General features: G+C 45.5%; 1 protein-coding gene across 1 annotated transcript in view; it reads left to right on the top strand.

The window, feature by feature from the left end:
• Nucleotides 1-18,334, top strand: part of ACVR2B (activin A receptor type 2B) — a 96,706-nt gene that overhangs the window by 66,028 nt on the left and 12,344 nt on the right. The window contains exons 2-4 of the mRNA XM_059818937.1: nucleotides 12,185-12,392; nucleotides 16,111-16,220; nucleotides 17,574-17,725. Coding sequence (XP_059674920.1) covers nucleotides 12,185-12,392; nucleotides 16,111-16,220; nucleotides 17,574-17,725 — 470 coding nt within the window. The remainder of the gene's footprint in view (nucleotides 1-12,184; nucleotides 12,393-16,110; nucleotides 16,221-17,573; nucleotides 17,726-18,334) is intronic.

Raw genomic sequence — 18,334 nt, 5'->3', positions numbered from 1 at the left:
AGTTATGTAATCGAGGCTGATTACCATATACTGTTGTTTTTCTTTCAGAGACCCATCTGTCTCCATTATAGAATCACAGAATGGTTTGGGTTGGAAGGGACCTTTAAAGATCATCTAGTCAAACCCCCCCTGCCATGGCAGGGACATCTTTCACTAGATCAGGTTGCTCAAAGCCCCATCCAACCTGGCCTTGAACACTTGCAGTGATGGGGCATCCACAACTTCTCTGGGCAACCTGTTCCAGTGTCTCACCACCCTCATCATAAAACATTTCTTCCTTATGTCCAATCTAACCTACCCTCTTCCAGTTTAAAACCATTGCTCCTTGTTCTGTCACTACAGGCCTTGGTAAAAAGCCTCTCTCCATCTTTCTTGTAAGCTTCCGTTATACACTGAAGGGCTGCAATAAGGTCTCCCCAGAGCCTTCTCTTCTCTTGGGTTCTCATTGCGTTTCCAGTGATAAATCCCTCTAAATACTTGCGGTGTCCCTGAAAGTGCCCAGACAAGGGCACCTCCATCTCCCTATTCTCATACATCAGCATCTGAATACGTGGGAGCAGCATCAGAGATGGGGCTCATGGAGATTCCCACCTGTCTGAGGTTAGGAAATGGTCTAAGAGTACAGTACTGAATCTTAGAATATTACTTTATGTCATTTTACATAATATTGGAGCCTGGTCACCATGGGAACAGGCATCTAAATAGAAAGTTGACCTGGAAGGGGATGTACCCAGTTTCTGGGGTGGAGCTGTTGAGCTCATGTCATCCAGAAAGCTTGGACATGGATGGAGGGTAAGTGCTTCTCCTTCCATGCCATGTGCACACTGTGGTCCAAAGTGTTTTAGTCTTCCTTATGGCTTGAGAAAACTTTAATAAACACCAGGAAGGAGAAGACCTGTCCACGAGCACGCAACTATGTTATTGCTTTCCGCCTGTGTAACAGGCAGAGTTTCAATTCTCTGGGACAATCTGCTCAGAAACATTTTTATTTCAAAGTGGAATCCGGACGCTGGTGAGTGCATGTAATTAAGATGAAAGCTAATAGGTGACTTTAACCCGCTCCCCGCCCCTTTACATAATATCTCTTCAGCATCTTGTTTATAACTTGTCTATAGAGAATCGCTGTAGTTATCCAGCCGTTTCTTCCGTGCCTTTCATTATTGTAACAGAAACAATCACTGGAAATTGCATGATGGTATTGGATTGTGCTACATTCCTTCCTCAGGTCATTTGATGGTAGCTTTTTTCAATAGACCCAAAGGAGAAAGGTACATTTCTGTAAACACGAGACAAGTCCTAGATGTGCTATAGCCACTTGGGAGAAAACTCCATTGTAAAAGAGGCTTTTAAAATTGCTCATGTGGGATTTGCCATTAAGAGCGTAAAGATGGGAGAAATGGACTTCTGATTCAGCTGACAGCTTGCTTCTCATTCTCCGAAGAATTTTAGGAATGTCTTTACTTCCTTTTGGAGAGCTTAAGGCTAGTGTGTGATTGCAAGGGCTAGGGAGTTGCTTTTCTTCCTGCCTCCCTTCTCTTTCACTCTAGGATCAGCCTCCTTCCCATGCATTGACTGAAGCTTGTTAACTCTTGAAATACCAGTGTACACTAGGAAAGAGGCTTTTAAAAGTCGGTGGTTTCTTCTTTTGCAAAACTGGAATGATCTGAAGATCTAGGATGTAATGTAAAAGGTGTCACTTCAAGGAGTTATCAAGTATTTTCATACATACTGCTGTGGACTGAATTGAGGAAACTCTGACTGGGGTGTGGTAACGCATGCTTGTCCTTCGTCAGTGTAACACTGGCTATAAATTGTGTTAGTGCTTGTTTGTGCACTGTACTTCGATCATGTTCCTACCCTTTGGGCTAAAATGCACCAGGGTGCCAGAGCATCAGCGATTGCTCATGTGCTGGGGAATGCAGGTTGGACTGGAGGCTAAAATTTGCATGTTTTATTCTCTAGAACATGGAGAAATATGGGAATTTTGTCATACTGTATTTTGTATAATATGCGAGCGGTCTTTGCCCAACAGGGCTTAATTACCCATCAGTACATTGAACCCTTGAGCACGCTGTAGGGAGCCATGGGCTTTGCTGCCACTCAGGGCTCTACATAAAGAGCTGGGCGAGCATCCCCCGCATGGTCCTGCAGTGTTTCTTCTTGCTGAAGCCCTTGGTTCCTCTGAAGCAGAAGTTTGGTTTTCTCAGGTGAATAAAGTAGAGACCCCAGTTGGGATCAGCCAACATACGTCCATCATCACACTGGAACTGTGGTTTGAACTTACACATCTGGTAAGATTTTCTCTCGGCCACTGCCTCCCCTTTAGCTGGCTGGCAAGGAGAAGCTCAATGCCTGTAAATCCACGGAGTAGCAGAAAGGTAATCTTAGAAACCTGATTTCTAGATAAGAGAGAATCTTCTCCTATTGACAAAGAGTTATCAAATTAATTCTTCCCTGAGTTTCCCACTTGCTCATGTAATCTGCTGATTAAGTGAGTCATCTCTACGGTGTATTTGAATTTTGGTCAATGATGGAGTTTAAAACAGTGATTTTGAACCCTGTCCCACAGTTTAGAGTGAGTGTGCTTTTTTATTTCCTTTCTTCTTCCATCCTGCTGAGGAAACTGCCCAACTCCGAGCTTTGATTATTGAAGTGGAAGAGGGTGGCAAGAAGACAAACAAACATCATTTAGTTCTTGGGGGCACGCTTTCCTGATGCTTGACCTTTTGGACTTCCAACATCTTCTTGTCCATTTACATGCATTACAGTTTTTCCAATTACCAGTGAATTAAATTTGGAATTGTGGTATTTGGAAATGTCAAGCAGAATCAATAGAAAAGCACTTGGGGCCCAATCTTAGTAGACTCAGCACATTTTAAAGCATATTTGAAATGTCCCTGCTGATAAATCTCAGAGGACCACATGTAGATTATGAATTGAGGTGCTGCTGTTTGGGTACCGAAGCTCTCCGTGGCTTGCCAGGTGGGCTGTGGTGTGTTAGACACACATCAGTCTCTCCCTGGAGAAGATCTTAGAAATCAGGAGCTCTGAAAGGCATTTCTGCTGGTGGCAGCGGAATGGGAGGATGAGGACGGTGGGATGGAGCAGGCAGACATGAAAGAGCTGGGAAAGGTGTCGCCACGTGGTTATTGCTGTTCCTTAAATCTCTGCACTCCACAAGGAGATGCTCCTGTATCCTCATCCCTTTGCCTGGAAGGAAATTTCTTTTGTAGGCTTGCTTTCAAAGCTTTTCAAAACTTCACTGTGTGGGGGGAAAATATTTACGAACATACGTGATTTCACTTCCTCCTCCCATGCTCTTGGGAGACCTCATGCTGGCTCCCGAGGAGAACAGGAGAGAACAAATGATTATGTTTAAATGTCATTTCAGATTTTGCTGCATATTTTACGTAGTGATTTGTGGCATCTGGTCAAAATCTGCCCTCGATTTGATTTTTAGGAGTGTAGTTGGAAATATCTTAATCTTGTAATTAAACTCTTAATATTTTCTGTCACTGAGGCTGCAAAGTTTGGGGGATGAGATAACCTTGGTAGCTTATTTGCACAGTGCTTAGCCCACAAGGGTCCATTTTTCATGCAGAGGGTAGTCTTTGCTGTTACAAGCCAAATAAATGGTCTGCTTAATGCTTTTATGAATGCACGCCTCAAATTTAAGGAAAAAAAAAATCTTAATAACTATATGCTTGTTTGAAAACTCTTGATCTGGAGGGAAAACACATCCTCTACTCTGTGGAAATCCGATATGGAGCGAGGCATTTTCTTGGAAAGGAAGCCCGGAGGTGTCTCCTGATGAGCAGCGTGGATGGAGGAGCAGTTGGCATTCTCCTGCTATGCTTGTGGCAGAGGTCCTGCACGAGGTGGCATTCCTGGGGACAGTCACACATGGACAGACAGCAGCTCAGCATCTCGGGAAGTTTGGCCGGGCGGTCTGCCGCTTCACGCTTTCTCCTCCACCCCGTGCCGTGCGCAGGCCGGCGGTCCGTGGCGGTGCCCTTTTTGGATGCATAACTTTGTGTTCATCGAGGCTGACTTGGTTTTGGTTTTATCCTCTTGGGTGTAGCGGAGGAGTGTGTATCTGTATAAAAAAAAGAATTTGGGCCTTTTTGGTGTGTTATTACTATTCCGGTTTGAGCTCTGCTGTCCAAATTGCTTCGTTTGTGGCCCAAAGTGCATTTAAACATGAACTGCAGAAGCACCACGGCATTAAATGATTTTGATTGATCTCCCTGATGCTTTTATTAAAGAACTAAAACCTTTTTTGGGGGAGACAGATACAGTTAGTGATGCGAAGGGAGAAATCTAATTAAATTTTGGCTTTGTCCTTAACTGAAATGCTACGAAATAGGATTTTTCTAATGGATAACTAAAATGATCTCTTCTTTAAGTAAAATACAGAAATGACCAGCTGAGTTCAAGTCAAAAATGCACTGCTTCCAAAAATTGATTAACTGCTGGCAACATTTCTGTCCTGCCACACACCAGTCCAGCTGATGACCTGGCCAAACCTCCTTGGATCGCTCTGCCTGGCCAAAGGAATGATTTACTAAACCTTTTCCTGAGTGATCCTCCCCTTTGGGCCAAGAGATTAATCTCATCAGCTCTGCGCGCGCGCGTGTGTGTGTGTGTACACTCAGTATTTCACTAAATCAAATAACGCTGTCATCTCGCTCAGCTCTGTCTTCCCTAAACAGGAATCTGCCTGGTTTTATGGATTTGTAAGGAGCTGGGATGCTGCACGTCCTTCTCTGGATCCTTCTTCTATCCACTCTATCCACTTAAAATACCAGGGAAATTATTCAGAAGAATTAAACCCTTATTGCATCCTTTCCCTGAGCTGGTATTAATGACTCTTAAAACATGCTCCCTATATTTTACAAAACAGATTTTACTAGCAGTTTGGGGAAAAATTGTAATAAAGCTCTAATTCTTTTGAATAATTTCCTTGTTATCTTTTACTGAGTTAAGCCCAAGTTAAAAAAGAGATATATGGGGGGGGGGGGTGCTACACAGATGTCCGTGGAAGCTGTGAAGTGTGAGTCATGGTGTGAATATAGAAGCCCTGAGTTGTCATCCCTGGTGAGCAGGGAGGATGTATTTCTTAATATTAAAGTTCCTTTTTTAATTTTAAAAGAAAATGACTTAAAGCCTCCTGTCCTTTTGAGACTGGTTGTCAATGGCATCATTGCAGGTTACCATGGCAATATATGCTGAGATAATAGATTAACATCCATTGATTGACTAGAAAACTTAGAGCTCTTTTATCATGGGATATGCCAAATGTATTGACAGAAAACAAAATTCAAAGTAATATCCTCCCTTGGCCTTACACCACTGCAGTTCTCAGTGCTGCAGGGGCCTAGTTTTACCTGAGCTGGCTTAAGAACCAAAACATTTTGCAACAGTTGATGCTTTACCAGGTTTTTTTTTAATTAGCCAGGGCACTGCCCATCCTTGCACCCAGCCGGCTGGAAGGGGCAAGCCCTGGGTATTTGATTGCTCCATGCCTGAGCGTACGCTGGCCACGGGGGTCCCCAAAGGTGGGGTGAATTTTTGGCTTGAGAAATGGGCTCTGCAGAGTCAAGGGGGCTCGTTTCTGTTAAGCAGGGCTCCCCCGTTTCGAGGCTTTTGAGAAAGAACGAGGGATACAAGCAATGAGTCTTTAAATCTTCATGTACAGTTACGTACTTAACCACAGATGTCATCGCTAGTTTGATGCTTTGCCTAAAAATGTATTTAGACCCTATTATTTAAGTACAGCAGGAATGAAATCACTTCGCTTGGGGAATAAGCTCTGGAGCAACACTTACTAATTGTGGATTCATTTTCGGCTCTGTAGAGATGCAACCGGGTGGTCTCTCCAGAGCAACATTTTCCAAACTTTCCCAGTTGCAAACCTTCCTCTGGCTTGATTTTGGGATCTGAAATGCTAGCCCTAACATTTGGATTTCTTTAATTTGTAGTCCTGCACATAACTTCTGGGCAGGTGTCTGGGAGAGGGAGAGCTGTGGGGGCTCAGCCCTCTTTCCCTGCCTTTCCCTCCTCCCCAGTGCCTCCCGGTGTGCTCTACACATGCTTAGATTGTGGTCCCCCCACGGAAGGATGTGCCAGAATGCAGCCCCCGGTTCGGAGGCGGCTGGTTTAGCATCCCCGCAGGCGCTGAGCAATGGGAAGGGGCAGGCGTGAGCCGGCGCTGAAGTGGCTCATCCCAGCAGATGCTGGGCTGCAAGGTGAGCGCCCAGCAGCCTTTTATTTCCCAGCTGTGCTCAACCATGCTGCGGTTTGAGGGATAGCTCTTGAAAACAAACCCAAACCTCAAACAAAGGGCCCGACTTTCATAATCACACATGCAAGAATGCATCCGCAGTTGCTTAATTGCTACATGCAATTACCCTCCAAATTAGAGGGCAATTACCCCAATTCAGTGTACAATCTCTGTCATTTTATATTATAAAATTACATGTACAAATAGCTATATAGGGACATAACTAAGTGTTTGCAAATAACTTCAGTTGCATACACAGTTTCATGTATAAAGCCCGGTGGTTTTGACAGTTAGGCAAACAGACTGTCTGGTAAATCACTCAGTGTTTATGCAGACTATTTTGACACATCCCATCTTTTCGTATATACTTTCATTTTAGGTTTTAAAAAGGGGACAGGCAGAGATAAAGAGCTGAGATTTATAGCAGCCTTCAGCCTTGGGGAAGATATTCCCTATGTATCTAATTATGAGTTAGGAGCCCAGCAACTGCTAACACCTAGACCCGGAGTTGCTATACTGGATCTCGGCTATAATTTAGCAGCTGTTGGATAATGACACAGCCTCAGTGATCTGTCGGCAGCTCCAAATTAGGAGAGCAGAGTTTAGTCTCAGATCAGCTGCAAGGTCCCATGCCTCAGCAGGCTGAAGTCCTTCAGTTCAAGAAGACCCTTTTTAATGAGCTCCCTCTGTGCCTTGCAACTTCCAAGTAGAGGAGAGAGGTCTTCCCGCGTCGCACTGTGTTTCGACTGCTCTTCCCATCATTACGTGCCTCGGATAGGTCCTGGGGGTCTTGCTCGGCAAAATCCTAGTGATGCTTCAGTCATCTGGAGCAGAAAATTGACCCAAGGGAATTGGCCTAATGATAGTTTCTCAGGACTGAGGTCAAAAAGTTGACCTCCACCCCAAAAATGGGTGGTGGTGGGTAGCCTCCCTCTGCTTTCATGATGTGTTGGGAGTTACTTGGGCTTGGTGGTGTTTTGTGTAAAGGTATTTGTGTGCAGCTTTTGTTTGAGCAGGCTGTTGGGACAAGCCACTCTGCATCATCCCCAACGTGCTGGGCGGATGCAGCGGGATGCCAGAAACCCCTCTGCTCCTGCAAAGCCTAAGTCTTCCTTAGACTTCGATTTCAAAGAGGTCTTCAGACTTTATTCCTTAAATGACTATTTGTGGATCGTGGTATTAAAATGTTAATTGTTTTTGCCCAGCTGCTGACACGAGGCTCTTTTCCATGGAGAGAACTGGGGCTCATAGCAGGCTGAGCTGCTGGAGATGCCACAGTCCTGTCTGATGTGCATGCTCCCGGTTTGCTTGCTCAGCATTTTCTGCAAAGCGCTGCCTATGCAGCAAGGCGGTTCTGCCTGAGGTGGTTTCTGCAGGCATGGTTGAAACATCTTCCCTGCAAAATGCATATGTGTGGCAGGGGCCAGCAGATACCACCTGTATTTGTACCTCTTCCTTGTACCTAATGGGAGTCCCTGCTGGGTAGGAAACGGCTTTTTTTCCAACTTTTGCTTTGTGGCTGATGGAGTTGGGTTAGGTGGGAGAGGAATGGGGGCCCAACGAATTAAACCAGGTTCCGACAGCAATATTCCAACACTTGCTTAGCAAATGGTTTATATCTTGTTGCACCCAAGTCCTGTTGACTTTCTGCCAAAAGCTAACCATGGGTGTCCTTACCAGGCAGTGCCACCAAATGAGGGAGGTCAGGAGCTTTCCTACCACGTGCCAATGCTGGCATGAGGGAGACAGCAAGAACGTCATGGGGAGGGAAGGGCAGGACCAGAGGGGACACAGCCCCTTTAGTCCATCTCAGGCTGTGGTTTGTGACTGCACCCAAAGGCTTTTGTTTCAGGAAAAGCTCTTTGTTGCCAAAATTAACCCTGTCCCTTCCCTCAGCTGCTCAGGTTTGGTTCAACACCTCCCTTGAACCAGGTCGTGCTGCTGTGGGTTGGGGGAAGCCCACTCAAGTCCACCCCAGCCCTCGTTGTGCTAATGCATCAGCTGTGGCCGGTGGAAGGAGACAAGGGCTTCCTGCACCCATTTTGGGGCAATACCGTATGATTTTTCTTGCAGCTTGAAATGAGAAGCAGGACATGGTTGATCTCTGCCTCTCCCACCTGTGTTGCTCTGCAGAAGTGTCCAGCTTGGTGTTTCTTACAGAGCTCCGGTGGCCGTGGGGGAATGGACACTTCCATACCCGTTGCCTGAGGGGGAAAGAGGAGGAAAGAGGAAAAACTGCATGGCTTCCCGGAGGTGCAGGAGCAAAGCTCAGATTTCCTTCTCTTAGTTCCTCCTCTTAGTCACCACTACCCACCGGTGTCCCTCAAAGGGACAAAACCCTGTCTCGATTCCCCCTCCCTCCATTCAGTTGAGTGTTTTAACACAGCGAGTGCAGATAAGGCAGTTAGCTACAAACTTTGGTCTCTGCGTGATCCATTACAGAGCAAGGTGTGAGTGTTTCCTGATGAGCTAAAGCAGCAGGTAAATTAACACCCAGTCCTGGAGCCGTGCCCCTTCCTGCTGAGACCATCTTGGGCACAAACAAAAGGGGTTCTTGCAGTCCTGGGCACCCAGCAGGATGAGGATCCGTACCAAACGGCTTTTTAAAAAGATTGAAAGCAGGTAGCAAACACGCAGGTTTTTGAAGCGTCTCCTTAATGCAAGCATCCTTAGGAGCTGTTTTAAGGAAAACATGCCTGTATTTAGTCATCCAAAACTTTATACGTGCTTTTATTCAATTCATCTAAACTTTGACAGCGGGGGAAAAACGGCGAAGGGCCTTTTTCCTGGCATGGTTGCTGTTTGCTGAGTTGGGTTTGTGTGTTTGCAAGCAGATCTTAGTCTTCAGCTGAAACTTGTTCCAGAAAAGACAACTGTCTTGGGGGAAGGGAGCCTGGGCTCAGCACAGGATTTAGCAGACTTGGTTTGCTGGTCCCAGAGCCGATACAGCTCCTGCTTCACATCTTTTTAACATTCCCTTTTCAAAGCACAGTGGAAACATCAAATCTCAGTGCAGCTTTGTGCATTGCGTTGGCCCTCGTTGCAGGTGGAGAAAACAGAGGCTACACAATATTGCTCGAGGTTACAGACAGAGGTGGCTGAGCCAGGATTAGGTTTTGGGGCTGTTTCCCAGGCAAATGGTTCATTAAACCTTCCTGCTTTCTGGGAGACGGGGTTGGGGAGGAAGAGGAAATTTCCATCTAGGGATTCGGTTTGGGATGATGGAAATGATATTACAAAATGTATTTCAAGGACTGGACCAGAAGGTGATAGTGAGTATTAGCTATCAGATGTCAGCTGGAAGCCATGTGTAGTATTACAATGAAGCTAAGACATTTACTTATTCCTTTATAAATAAAAAGATACCTCCCTCCCTGCACACAATGCACACAAGACAATGCTCCTTTGCTTTCCTGCTGATTTAACCAGTATTTAGCAAAAATGCTTCATCTGCCCTAACAAAGTGTGGTGTAAGTATCAAGAGAACAAATATCAAGGCTTTAACAAGGAGTGTCAATATTGACACTGTTCTGTGTTGAGGGATATTGGTAGGTTGTTTTTATTATAGTAAGCAACTTGTCAGAGGAAAACTCAGATGGAGCTTTGCAAGTGCCGATAAAACCTGCAGGTGCTATTGAAATTGAGCTCTTGTTCGTGTGTGCTTTGAATATAATTTCCAGTTTCAGAAGTCAGCTTTATGACTTTCTCATACCCCTCCTCCCTTGCAGTCTCTCCCACGATGCAGATTAAACATTCTTCCCCAGAAAGAGTTATTGAAGGATTGAACACCTCTTCAACTTGCAAAGAGATCTTCCTAGTCTGATTTTACTCCGTACCGTGAAAATTACCCATCGCTGAGTCCAGGTGTTGGTAACAGGAGCAGGTTGGACACATCGCCCCTAGCTTGTGCAGAAACTATGGTTTCTCCTGCAACCTTCTTGCAGTGCCACTTCCGCTCCATGCCAGGTCATCTGCACTCCTTGCTCAATGCCTGTTGGCAGCAGAAGGTTGATTCCCTACAGCTGATCAGGCTACGTTCAATAGCTTGAATGCAATCTCTAGCTCAAGCGCCATCTCTAAAGGGCTCTCCAAAACTGAGCTGCAAAATTGGAGGTAGATCCTGCCGCCAGATACCAGCTTGGAGACTTGGCAATGTGAGGAGTTGCAGGCTGTGGAAAGGGAGGTCAGGCTCCCCCCAGCATCCTGCTCACTTGGGACAAGTTGTTTGATATTGGCATGTTGGATCTGCAGTTGGAAGTCATGCTCCCTTCTCCAGCTGGGTGTTGTGAGGGTACTTACATCAGTAGTGGATGGGTGTTCAGGTATGGAAACGATGAAGTTACTGAAGGTCTCCAGGGCCTGGAGCTGGTACCTGTGCCCAGGCTGGGTGTTTTCTCTGCCAGCTGTAAGCCACCCACTGCTCAGTGTCTTATGAAGACTGATTTGTATCACCTTGTAGAGACCTTTCAGAAGTGGCTGGTTTGCCACGTTGAGTGGGAATCACAGGCTGGGTTGCATTTTAGATAGTCCAGATGTGGCCTTGACTGCCTTAATCTCAACATTAAAGGTTGCACGGCCTTTGGAGAAGATAGAGTCATGAAAGCACTGCAAAATCTTTCAGCCAGAAACTTAGTTCTGTGCTTTGCAAAGGTCTGGCTGTTCTGGGACTACAGCACTTCCATTTCACCATCCTGCGGGACCCATTCGTGTTTTCTACCCAGTTGTCAACACATTTTATTGGGATACCTACGTTTTCGATGATTGCAATCCATCAAAATAATGGCCAGGTCTGACCTTGCCTTAGGTTGGGTAATCCCAAAGTGAGATGGCTGCAGGGCATCTCAGGATTTACGAAATCGTGAGCTTTATGCTACCTTTTCTGGTTGTCTGCTTACACATCATGTGTTTGTTTCAGTCTTCCTCTCATTTTAAACTAATCCTCAAAATGCCACAAAGCAGAATATTTCCAAATGAAGAGAGGATTTCTAAGGCTTAGGACAAAACAGGTCACCTGCAGATATTGCTGTTCCCTTACTTGGCTCCATTTTTCATGGATGTGTCTGTAATTGTGTTTGGGTTCTGTGCCATGGTGACTATGGGGGAGTTGTTTCACTTGAGGCAGTGGGAACTCTCGGTCCTTTGGTACAAGGCTCTAAAGGGGGAAGGACCCAAAGGCTATGAAGACTCCTTTGTTTGCAGTGGCCAAATGCCCCTTTGGGGTAGCCAGAGTTGTTTGGGGTGGCCAGAGTTACTTTTTGCTGAAGGTCTTGCTTGGGTGGAGGGGCAGTGTGAGCTGTGTTAACCGCAGCTAAAAACATGGCATTTATCATATGGTGACTTACCCAAATAGGCCTGAACTGGGATCTAAGTGAGGAATAGGCACTGGTCTGGCCCTCCTCTGCAGGATGAATATTATCTATTCTCAGTTACATCCTACTGACCTAAGAAACCATTTATTTTTAGGTGGAGCTTCCTGAAATAGTGGTGGAGAGGGAGGGGAACTGTTGTGTGACATCCCAGCAAGCGGCAAGTAGCACCTGGGGAGGAGGTTGTCGTTCCTAAACAGTGTTTCTGTGGTTAGAAAATACTGGGTATGGGTCGCCTTGTACATCCCCCTGTTCAGGTTCTGTGGTTAAAGCACTGGCTGGAGGAGACCTGGGGGGGTCTCAGCTGGGCTCTTGACTTCACCATGAACTCCTGTTGTGAGCCTAGGCAAACCTGACCTCTGTTCCTCACACCAGCAAAGGAGAATAACTGTGCTGAAGCTCACATCGATGAGTTGCTTAGCTCCCCGGGAGGCAAATGTATGCATCACCTAAAGCATAGCCATGTGCAGATGTGTCTCCCGGGATCTGTTTCTGATTTTGCTTGAACGTACTTGGGGTTTGAATTTTGCTTCAGGACCAGGCCATGGGGAGGCTGAGACAAGGGAATGCATTTACTACAACGCCAACTGGGAGTTGGAGAAGACCAACCAGAGCGGCGTGGAGCGCTGCGAGGGGGAGAAGGACAAGCGGCTCCACTGCTACGCCTCCTGGAGAAACAACTCAGGCTCCATCGAGCTGGTGAAGAAAGGCTGCTGGTTAGACGACTTCAACTGTTATGACAGGTAATAGCCTAACTGTTCTTTCTGAATACAGATTTAATTGTTCCTCTAAGTGCAAAGGCTCATGATTTTTGCATCGAGGAAAAGGAAGCAAGTCCAAGTCAATTGGCCCATTCATCCCCTGTAATTACTTCTGTTGCTAATGCAGATCTCAAAATTGTCACTTATCTGCCTTGACTTTCTAAACAGAAGCTGCAAAAGGCACTTCTAGGGGTTTTTTTGTTGTGGTTTTTATTTTTTTTCCTTAGCAAAGCTTTGATAATTCTGGCACGCATTGAAAAACGTGTCCTGTACCATCAAATGAAGAGCAATATGTTCTTCCAAGAGCATTTGGCGATACAAAGGAAAACTTGGAATCATTTGGAGCTCTCTAGAAAAGCACAGATATCTGGGGGTGTTTCGAGGTTGAGATATTCTGGCATTTGTGATGTTGCAAAAAGTTTCACTGTTCTTCGAATGAGTTAAGAGACGGGCCAGGAGAAAGAGTGGGGCAGCAAAAGCGATACGCGTGTTTGTGTGTCTCTGCCTGTAGCAAGCTGAAAAGGAGTGAGGTTATGTAGTACGAAGGCTCCAGCCTCATTTAATAGCTGAGAAAATAAACTAGTCTTTTCTCATTTCCCTTGATGCAATTCTACAGAGGGGAAAAGAATTACAGCTAAAGAAAATAGCCCTCTGAAGTTTCACAGTTTAAAAGGACAGTGTTCAGTAGCTCTAGACTCAAAGTGTTTCTGTTAAAAAAACCCCAATGACCAACCAACCAACCCAAAGCCAACCCTTTCAATAAGGATTAACAGAACATAAAATTCAAGGATTTCCCCTGATATAACACCAATGTAGGTTGATCTCACCTTTGTGCAATTTCCAGCTGTGCATCTTTGTAGCTTCTCATTCCAAAAGTTTTAGGATCATCAGGTCCTAAGCTGTGGGGCTTAAGCTGGGACTAGATTTGTCCCATGGCTGGAGAGTTATCTCCCTTCAGCGCTGTACACTATCCCTGCTTTTGTGTCCGTTGTCTTAGCTTATCCTGACTGTGAGTCGTTCCTCATCTTCGTTCTATTATTAGTGCTGGGGTTACTTTCCCACCACACCTATTCCCTTGCCAGTTGCGTAGCCAAGCTCTATATATAGTTAAATTTTTATTCTTTCCCGATAAATCAATCCTCCTTGGCCCATTAGTCATCTTAATGCCGATCCGTCTGAGAACAGAAGGTCACTCTATTTTCCTACTTCCAAGCAGAAGTGTTTACTGTAAACAGATTTCTCCTTTCAGTGCCTGCTCTCGTATATATACGCTGACACTTGTATTGTCACTGAGTGTCTCTGTGCAGGGATGTAGTGGTTCTTAAACTTTGTCATAACGTGTTGCTCTGTTACAACAGTAAAAAGTTTCCAGGGCTCCTCACAAGCCTTTTTGCAGCCCCGGGGTTGAGCATCCATTATCCTGCAGCCTGATTCTTCAAAGCCGCAGTTCCAGGGCAAAGCTCTTCTGAGAATTAACAAACAGTACAAGTGTTGAAAGCAACATTTGAAATAAAGGTTAGCTTTAATTAAATAAAGGCCTTTTTTTTTTTCCCCCTTCCCTTGAGTGCTCTCGGCAGTCTTTCATGCAGGTAGTGTTACATCCCAAGATGGCAAAAACGGCTAAAAAGATGGTTTTTCGATCGACGGTGCTGTACTGATGCCCTTTCTGTCTCCGTCTTCAGCACCTTTGGATGCTGAGCTCCTGGGTGCAGCCTCGGGAGATGCACCTGCACCTTTATCTGCAAAAGTGTCTCCTGCATGCAGGGCAAGGGCCTATTCTGCCCGGCGGCAGCTCCTCTCCTAGCGCAGGCAGCACGTGCTGGTCCATGCCAAGCGCTGCCTCCTTGTTGCTGGAAGGTGAAAAATTCAGGAGTGTAAGGGTTGGGATGTTGAGGGTGATGGCTCCTTACTCTGCTCTTTATCTTAAGGAAACAAGAACGTGGCATATGTACATTTAAGGCTATAGGAAAAAGGTAGTGTTTAAAAATCGACTTGTGTGCTCTTCGTTTATTTACACAGCCCCATCGGTGAGGTCGTGTTCACGTTCCCTTGAAGAGCACGTGAACCTCTACAAAATGTGCCCTCGCTGCCGTAGAAAAATGTGTCATTCTCTCCCACTGTCTCATTTGTAATATTTGCTAAGTATAACATGTCATATGTACCTGGATGGCTGCCCTGAGTGCACACCAACTCAAAGACAGGGATAATGAATTGCAGATGTGGAGCAGGCTGTTTTCGCTCATTAGCTTGATTTCTTAACCAACAGGTTTAGCAAAGGATGTGTTTTCTATTGAAGACTCCAATACCGATGCTGTTAAATCCAAACCGCTTGTTATCTGATTTCATGAAAAAGCATCTGGAAACATTGCTTAACTTGTTGAAATATCTTTGTTCATTTGAATAAGTCAAATAGCTGCTTTTTTTCTTTGAAGTTTAAAAAATAAAAGCCTGAAAAACAAACCAAGTGCTTCCCAGCTGAGACCTTGCCGGAGACATTTCAGCTAAAGCCACTTTCTTTTTTTCCCCAAAAGGAATAAAGCACTGAAAACTACCCTGCATTATCATTGAAGAGAGCCCTTTCCGTTCTTCTCGTGGCAGTATGTCAGTGATACCACGGAAAGGGAGGCTTGGCGTGGGTTCATAAATGAGTAATAATGTCAAACACATATGATTGTTTTGCTACTTCCGCCGAGTGGTCAAAGGAAGGAAGTTATGCATATAATTTAGCTGGCCTTCAGGAAATAGTTTGATACAGTTCTCTGCGGAGAGCAGCTCTGCAGCCCTAATAGCTAAAAGCAGAGGGTAACGTAGCAAAAGGTGGCAGGGAAGGGAAGCAGGCATTTAAGAAACCGAAAGAAATGACTGCTAGAGCACTGCAAAAATCACTGCACGTCTCTTTTGGCATTGATCTGTCGGAGAGGGAGGATAAGTGGAAGTGGAATCGGTCTGATCCATGGCAGTCCCCAAATGCCTTGCACAGGGTGGAAGGAAACCTCAGTGCTGAGAAGGCTGTAGCGCTACCTGGATAAGAGGCAAATATGAAAAATGAGAGCTGCAACCTGATTTTCTTAAAGGCTTTTGTGCAGGAATAAGTTTTTTAAAGGAGAAGGAGACGGCACTTGAAAATTAAATTTAAAAAAAACTACTAAACCCCAAACCTGCAGCCAAACCTGCCTGCAGCAGGACTGTTGTTGCTGCTGGTGTCTGGTGCCCTTCTAGTGCGTAGAGTTAGTGACACTCAAGGCTGTGAAAGCAGTCTTAGCTCAGCCCTCGTCATATGTGCTTTATGGCATAATCTTTAATTGCATGATCAAATACTACTCTCTCCTGACAGCATACATACGGGCTGCGGGAAGGACGCTGTTCAGGGAACGAGGCATCTCTCCATCGTTTTTCTGCTTCTCATTCAGTTAGCGGCGGCGGCTGTTATTTATTACTCGCCACCTAATGCCTTCAGTACATATGGAAGCATTTGTTTCCTTTACGGTCTTTTCAAGGGTCTTTGCTATCCACTGGGGTATTTGAGTGCCAAGTTGTTTTCTGTAAGTGGAGACTGCCGATCTGTGCAGCGTGGCAGCAGGAGAAGGTGCGTGGAGAAGATGATTTGGGGCAGGTCGGCTCCCAAAGGCAAGAGGCAGGAGTTGGCTGGCATTGTTTTTTCTCTTCCCTTCATTGCCATGTCTGTCCCTCCCTGACGCAGGCAGGAGTGCATAGCCACAGAAGAAAACCCTCAAGTGTTTTTCTGCTGCTGCGAGGGCAACTATTGCAATGAGAAGTTTACCCATTTGCCTGAAGTCACCGGCCCAGAAGGTGAGTGACTGGGTGAACAGGAGGTTGGGGTCTCTTCCTCTAGACCCAGTTTGTGATGACTTTGAGTTGTTGGATGTTGAGCAAAAAAATAAATCCGACAGGACACAAAGTACCATTTTGGTTACAAAGTCCAGAATCCTTCTGCTGGGATTCAAGAATAGTTTTTTAATGTTGTTTCACTCTGTGGGTAAAGCGTGTTGTACCAACACCTCGTATACCATCAGTAAGGATTAGATTTTCTTTATGGTGGACGTTCACAGTGGGCTTTTACAAAACAAAATCCCACACAAGAGGAAGAGGGCAGTGTGATTTATACAGTATGGATCAACTCAAAATCTTAGAAGGTATTTGACACCTTCTTCATTAATTTTCGTAGGTCTCCAAATATCTTGGGCATCAAGGATTTTTGCATTTGATTGGTCTTTTCTTGGTCTGGGGATTGAAAGGGAATGGGTACGTGTGTCAGCTTACAGAGTTTGTGGATATACTTCAAGGAAGAAAAGTAACAGCAGGTCCTTCTTCAAGAGGCTAATAAAAAATGACGATTCTTTTAGCTGTAGGCTTGTTAATGTATCATTCAATAAAAATTATTAAAGCAGGTGGATCTTCACCTTAGGATGGTTTCTTTTGCTATCAACTACCTGCATTTACTGGGATGTTCCAGTAGACCATTATCGGATTTTCCTGGGCTTTCCCGCTAGGTTTTTAATTGTTTACATGGGTTTTATTATCTCCTGTTATTAATGTCCCCGTAGCAACCTAGTAGCAAATATTCTTTCTCTCACAGTTTTTTGTTTAATTTGGCAAGTCTTGCTATTTTTTCCTTCCCTGTCTCCAACATAGCAACATGGCTCCATTTAGTATTCCCATTGTTTGTGTCTCAACTGCACTGATGTAATTTGGAACACGAACTACTGTGGGAATAGTGCATTTGATTGTGGCTCCGGCAGCATTTTACTAAAAACTGACATCTTGTCAATCACTGTAAAAGGCAAAGCAACGCTGCAAGGGATTTTGTGCTCGCTTAATACATTTGGAAGGGTTAAGAGGAGGAAATGTTCTGCTTTTACGTGTCCCAGCAAGAAATATCCATCTTAAATAAAGGTCAGATGGATGCTCGGGTTGCAAAGTGTGGTTTGGACCATTGTAACTCCATTACTAATAGCCATATGGAAAAGAGTAAACCGCGGAGCCTTATGAATACTGTTGGATGTGACGGGACATGCCACTAAGCATTGTCAGCTTTGGAGTAGAAGGAAGTATGGGGTTTGGTTGCATCTGGACGCGTAGCTGACAGTGCTGTTGCATGCTCGAAGGGTCCTTTCCCTTGTTTACCCTGCTCTTTTCTCGCAGTCATATACGAGCCACCGCCACCAACACCCTCCCTGCTCAACATCCTAGTGTACTCGCTGCTCCCCATCGCTGTCCTCTCCATGGCCATCCTCTTGGCCTTCTGGATGTACCGTCACCGCAAGCCTCCCTACGGGCACGTCGACATTAATGAGGTGAGGGAGTCACTCCCCTTTATTTGGACCTTACAAAAGGCACGGAGGCTGCTCAGTATGTGTTCACATCCGCTTTTGCTTCACTCTTTTTAGGTGGCCTAACTTTTCTTCTCTGTCTTTTTGAAGTTGGTGGTACCGTTGGCCTCCGTGGTGATGTTAGCATCCCCTGTGATGCTGATGGGTTTAGACAGGGTTATCACTATGTCTGAGATTCCTAAGGGATGGAGTTACACAGTCCTGCTTGGTGGCTGCCCTTCCCCCCAAACTCTCAAACCTGTTGCCTGATTTTCAGCCCATTTTGCAGAGGAGCAGAGATCAGAGAGATGATAAAGTTCCTACCAGCTTTATGGAACGAGGGAAGATGCTTTCCCTGTTGAAGCTCAGTTTTTATGAGCCATCAGAGAATGCATGCAGGAGGTCATCCTCGTGGCCCAAAGCCATCGGGAACTGGTCCTTGCTGGTTCTGCTGTTTCTGAGCCTTCTGTTTTCCTCTGAAGGGCCAAGCAGCTACCGCTCCCTCCCTCCTCTGCCTCTTACAGCCCATACTGTGAACCTTTCCCATCTGAAAGCAGATAGGACAGAGCTCCAACCCCACGCGTCCTGCGGGGT

This window comes from Gavia stellata, chromosome 6, assembly GCF_030936135.1.
Source record: "Gavia stellata isolate bGavSte3 chromosome 6, bGavSte3.hap2, whole genome shotgun sequence".
Lineage (NCBI taxonomy): Eukaryota > Metazoa > Chordata > Aves > Gaviiformes > Gaviidae > Gavia > Gavia stellata.
This window is presented reverse-complemented; position numbering and strand designations above follow the sequence as displayed.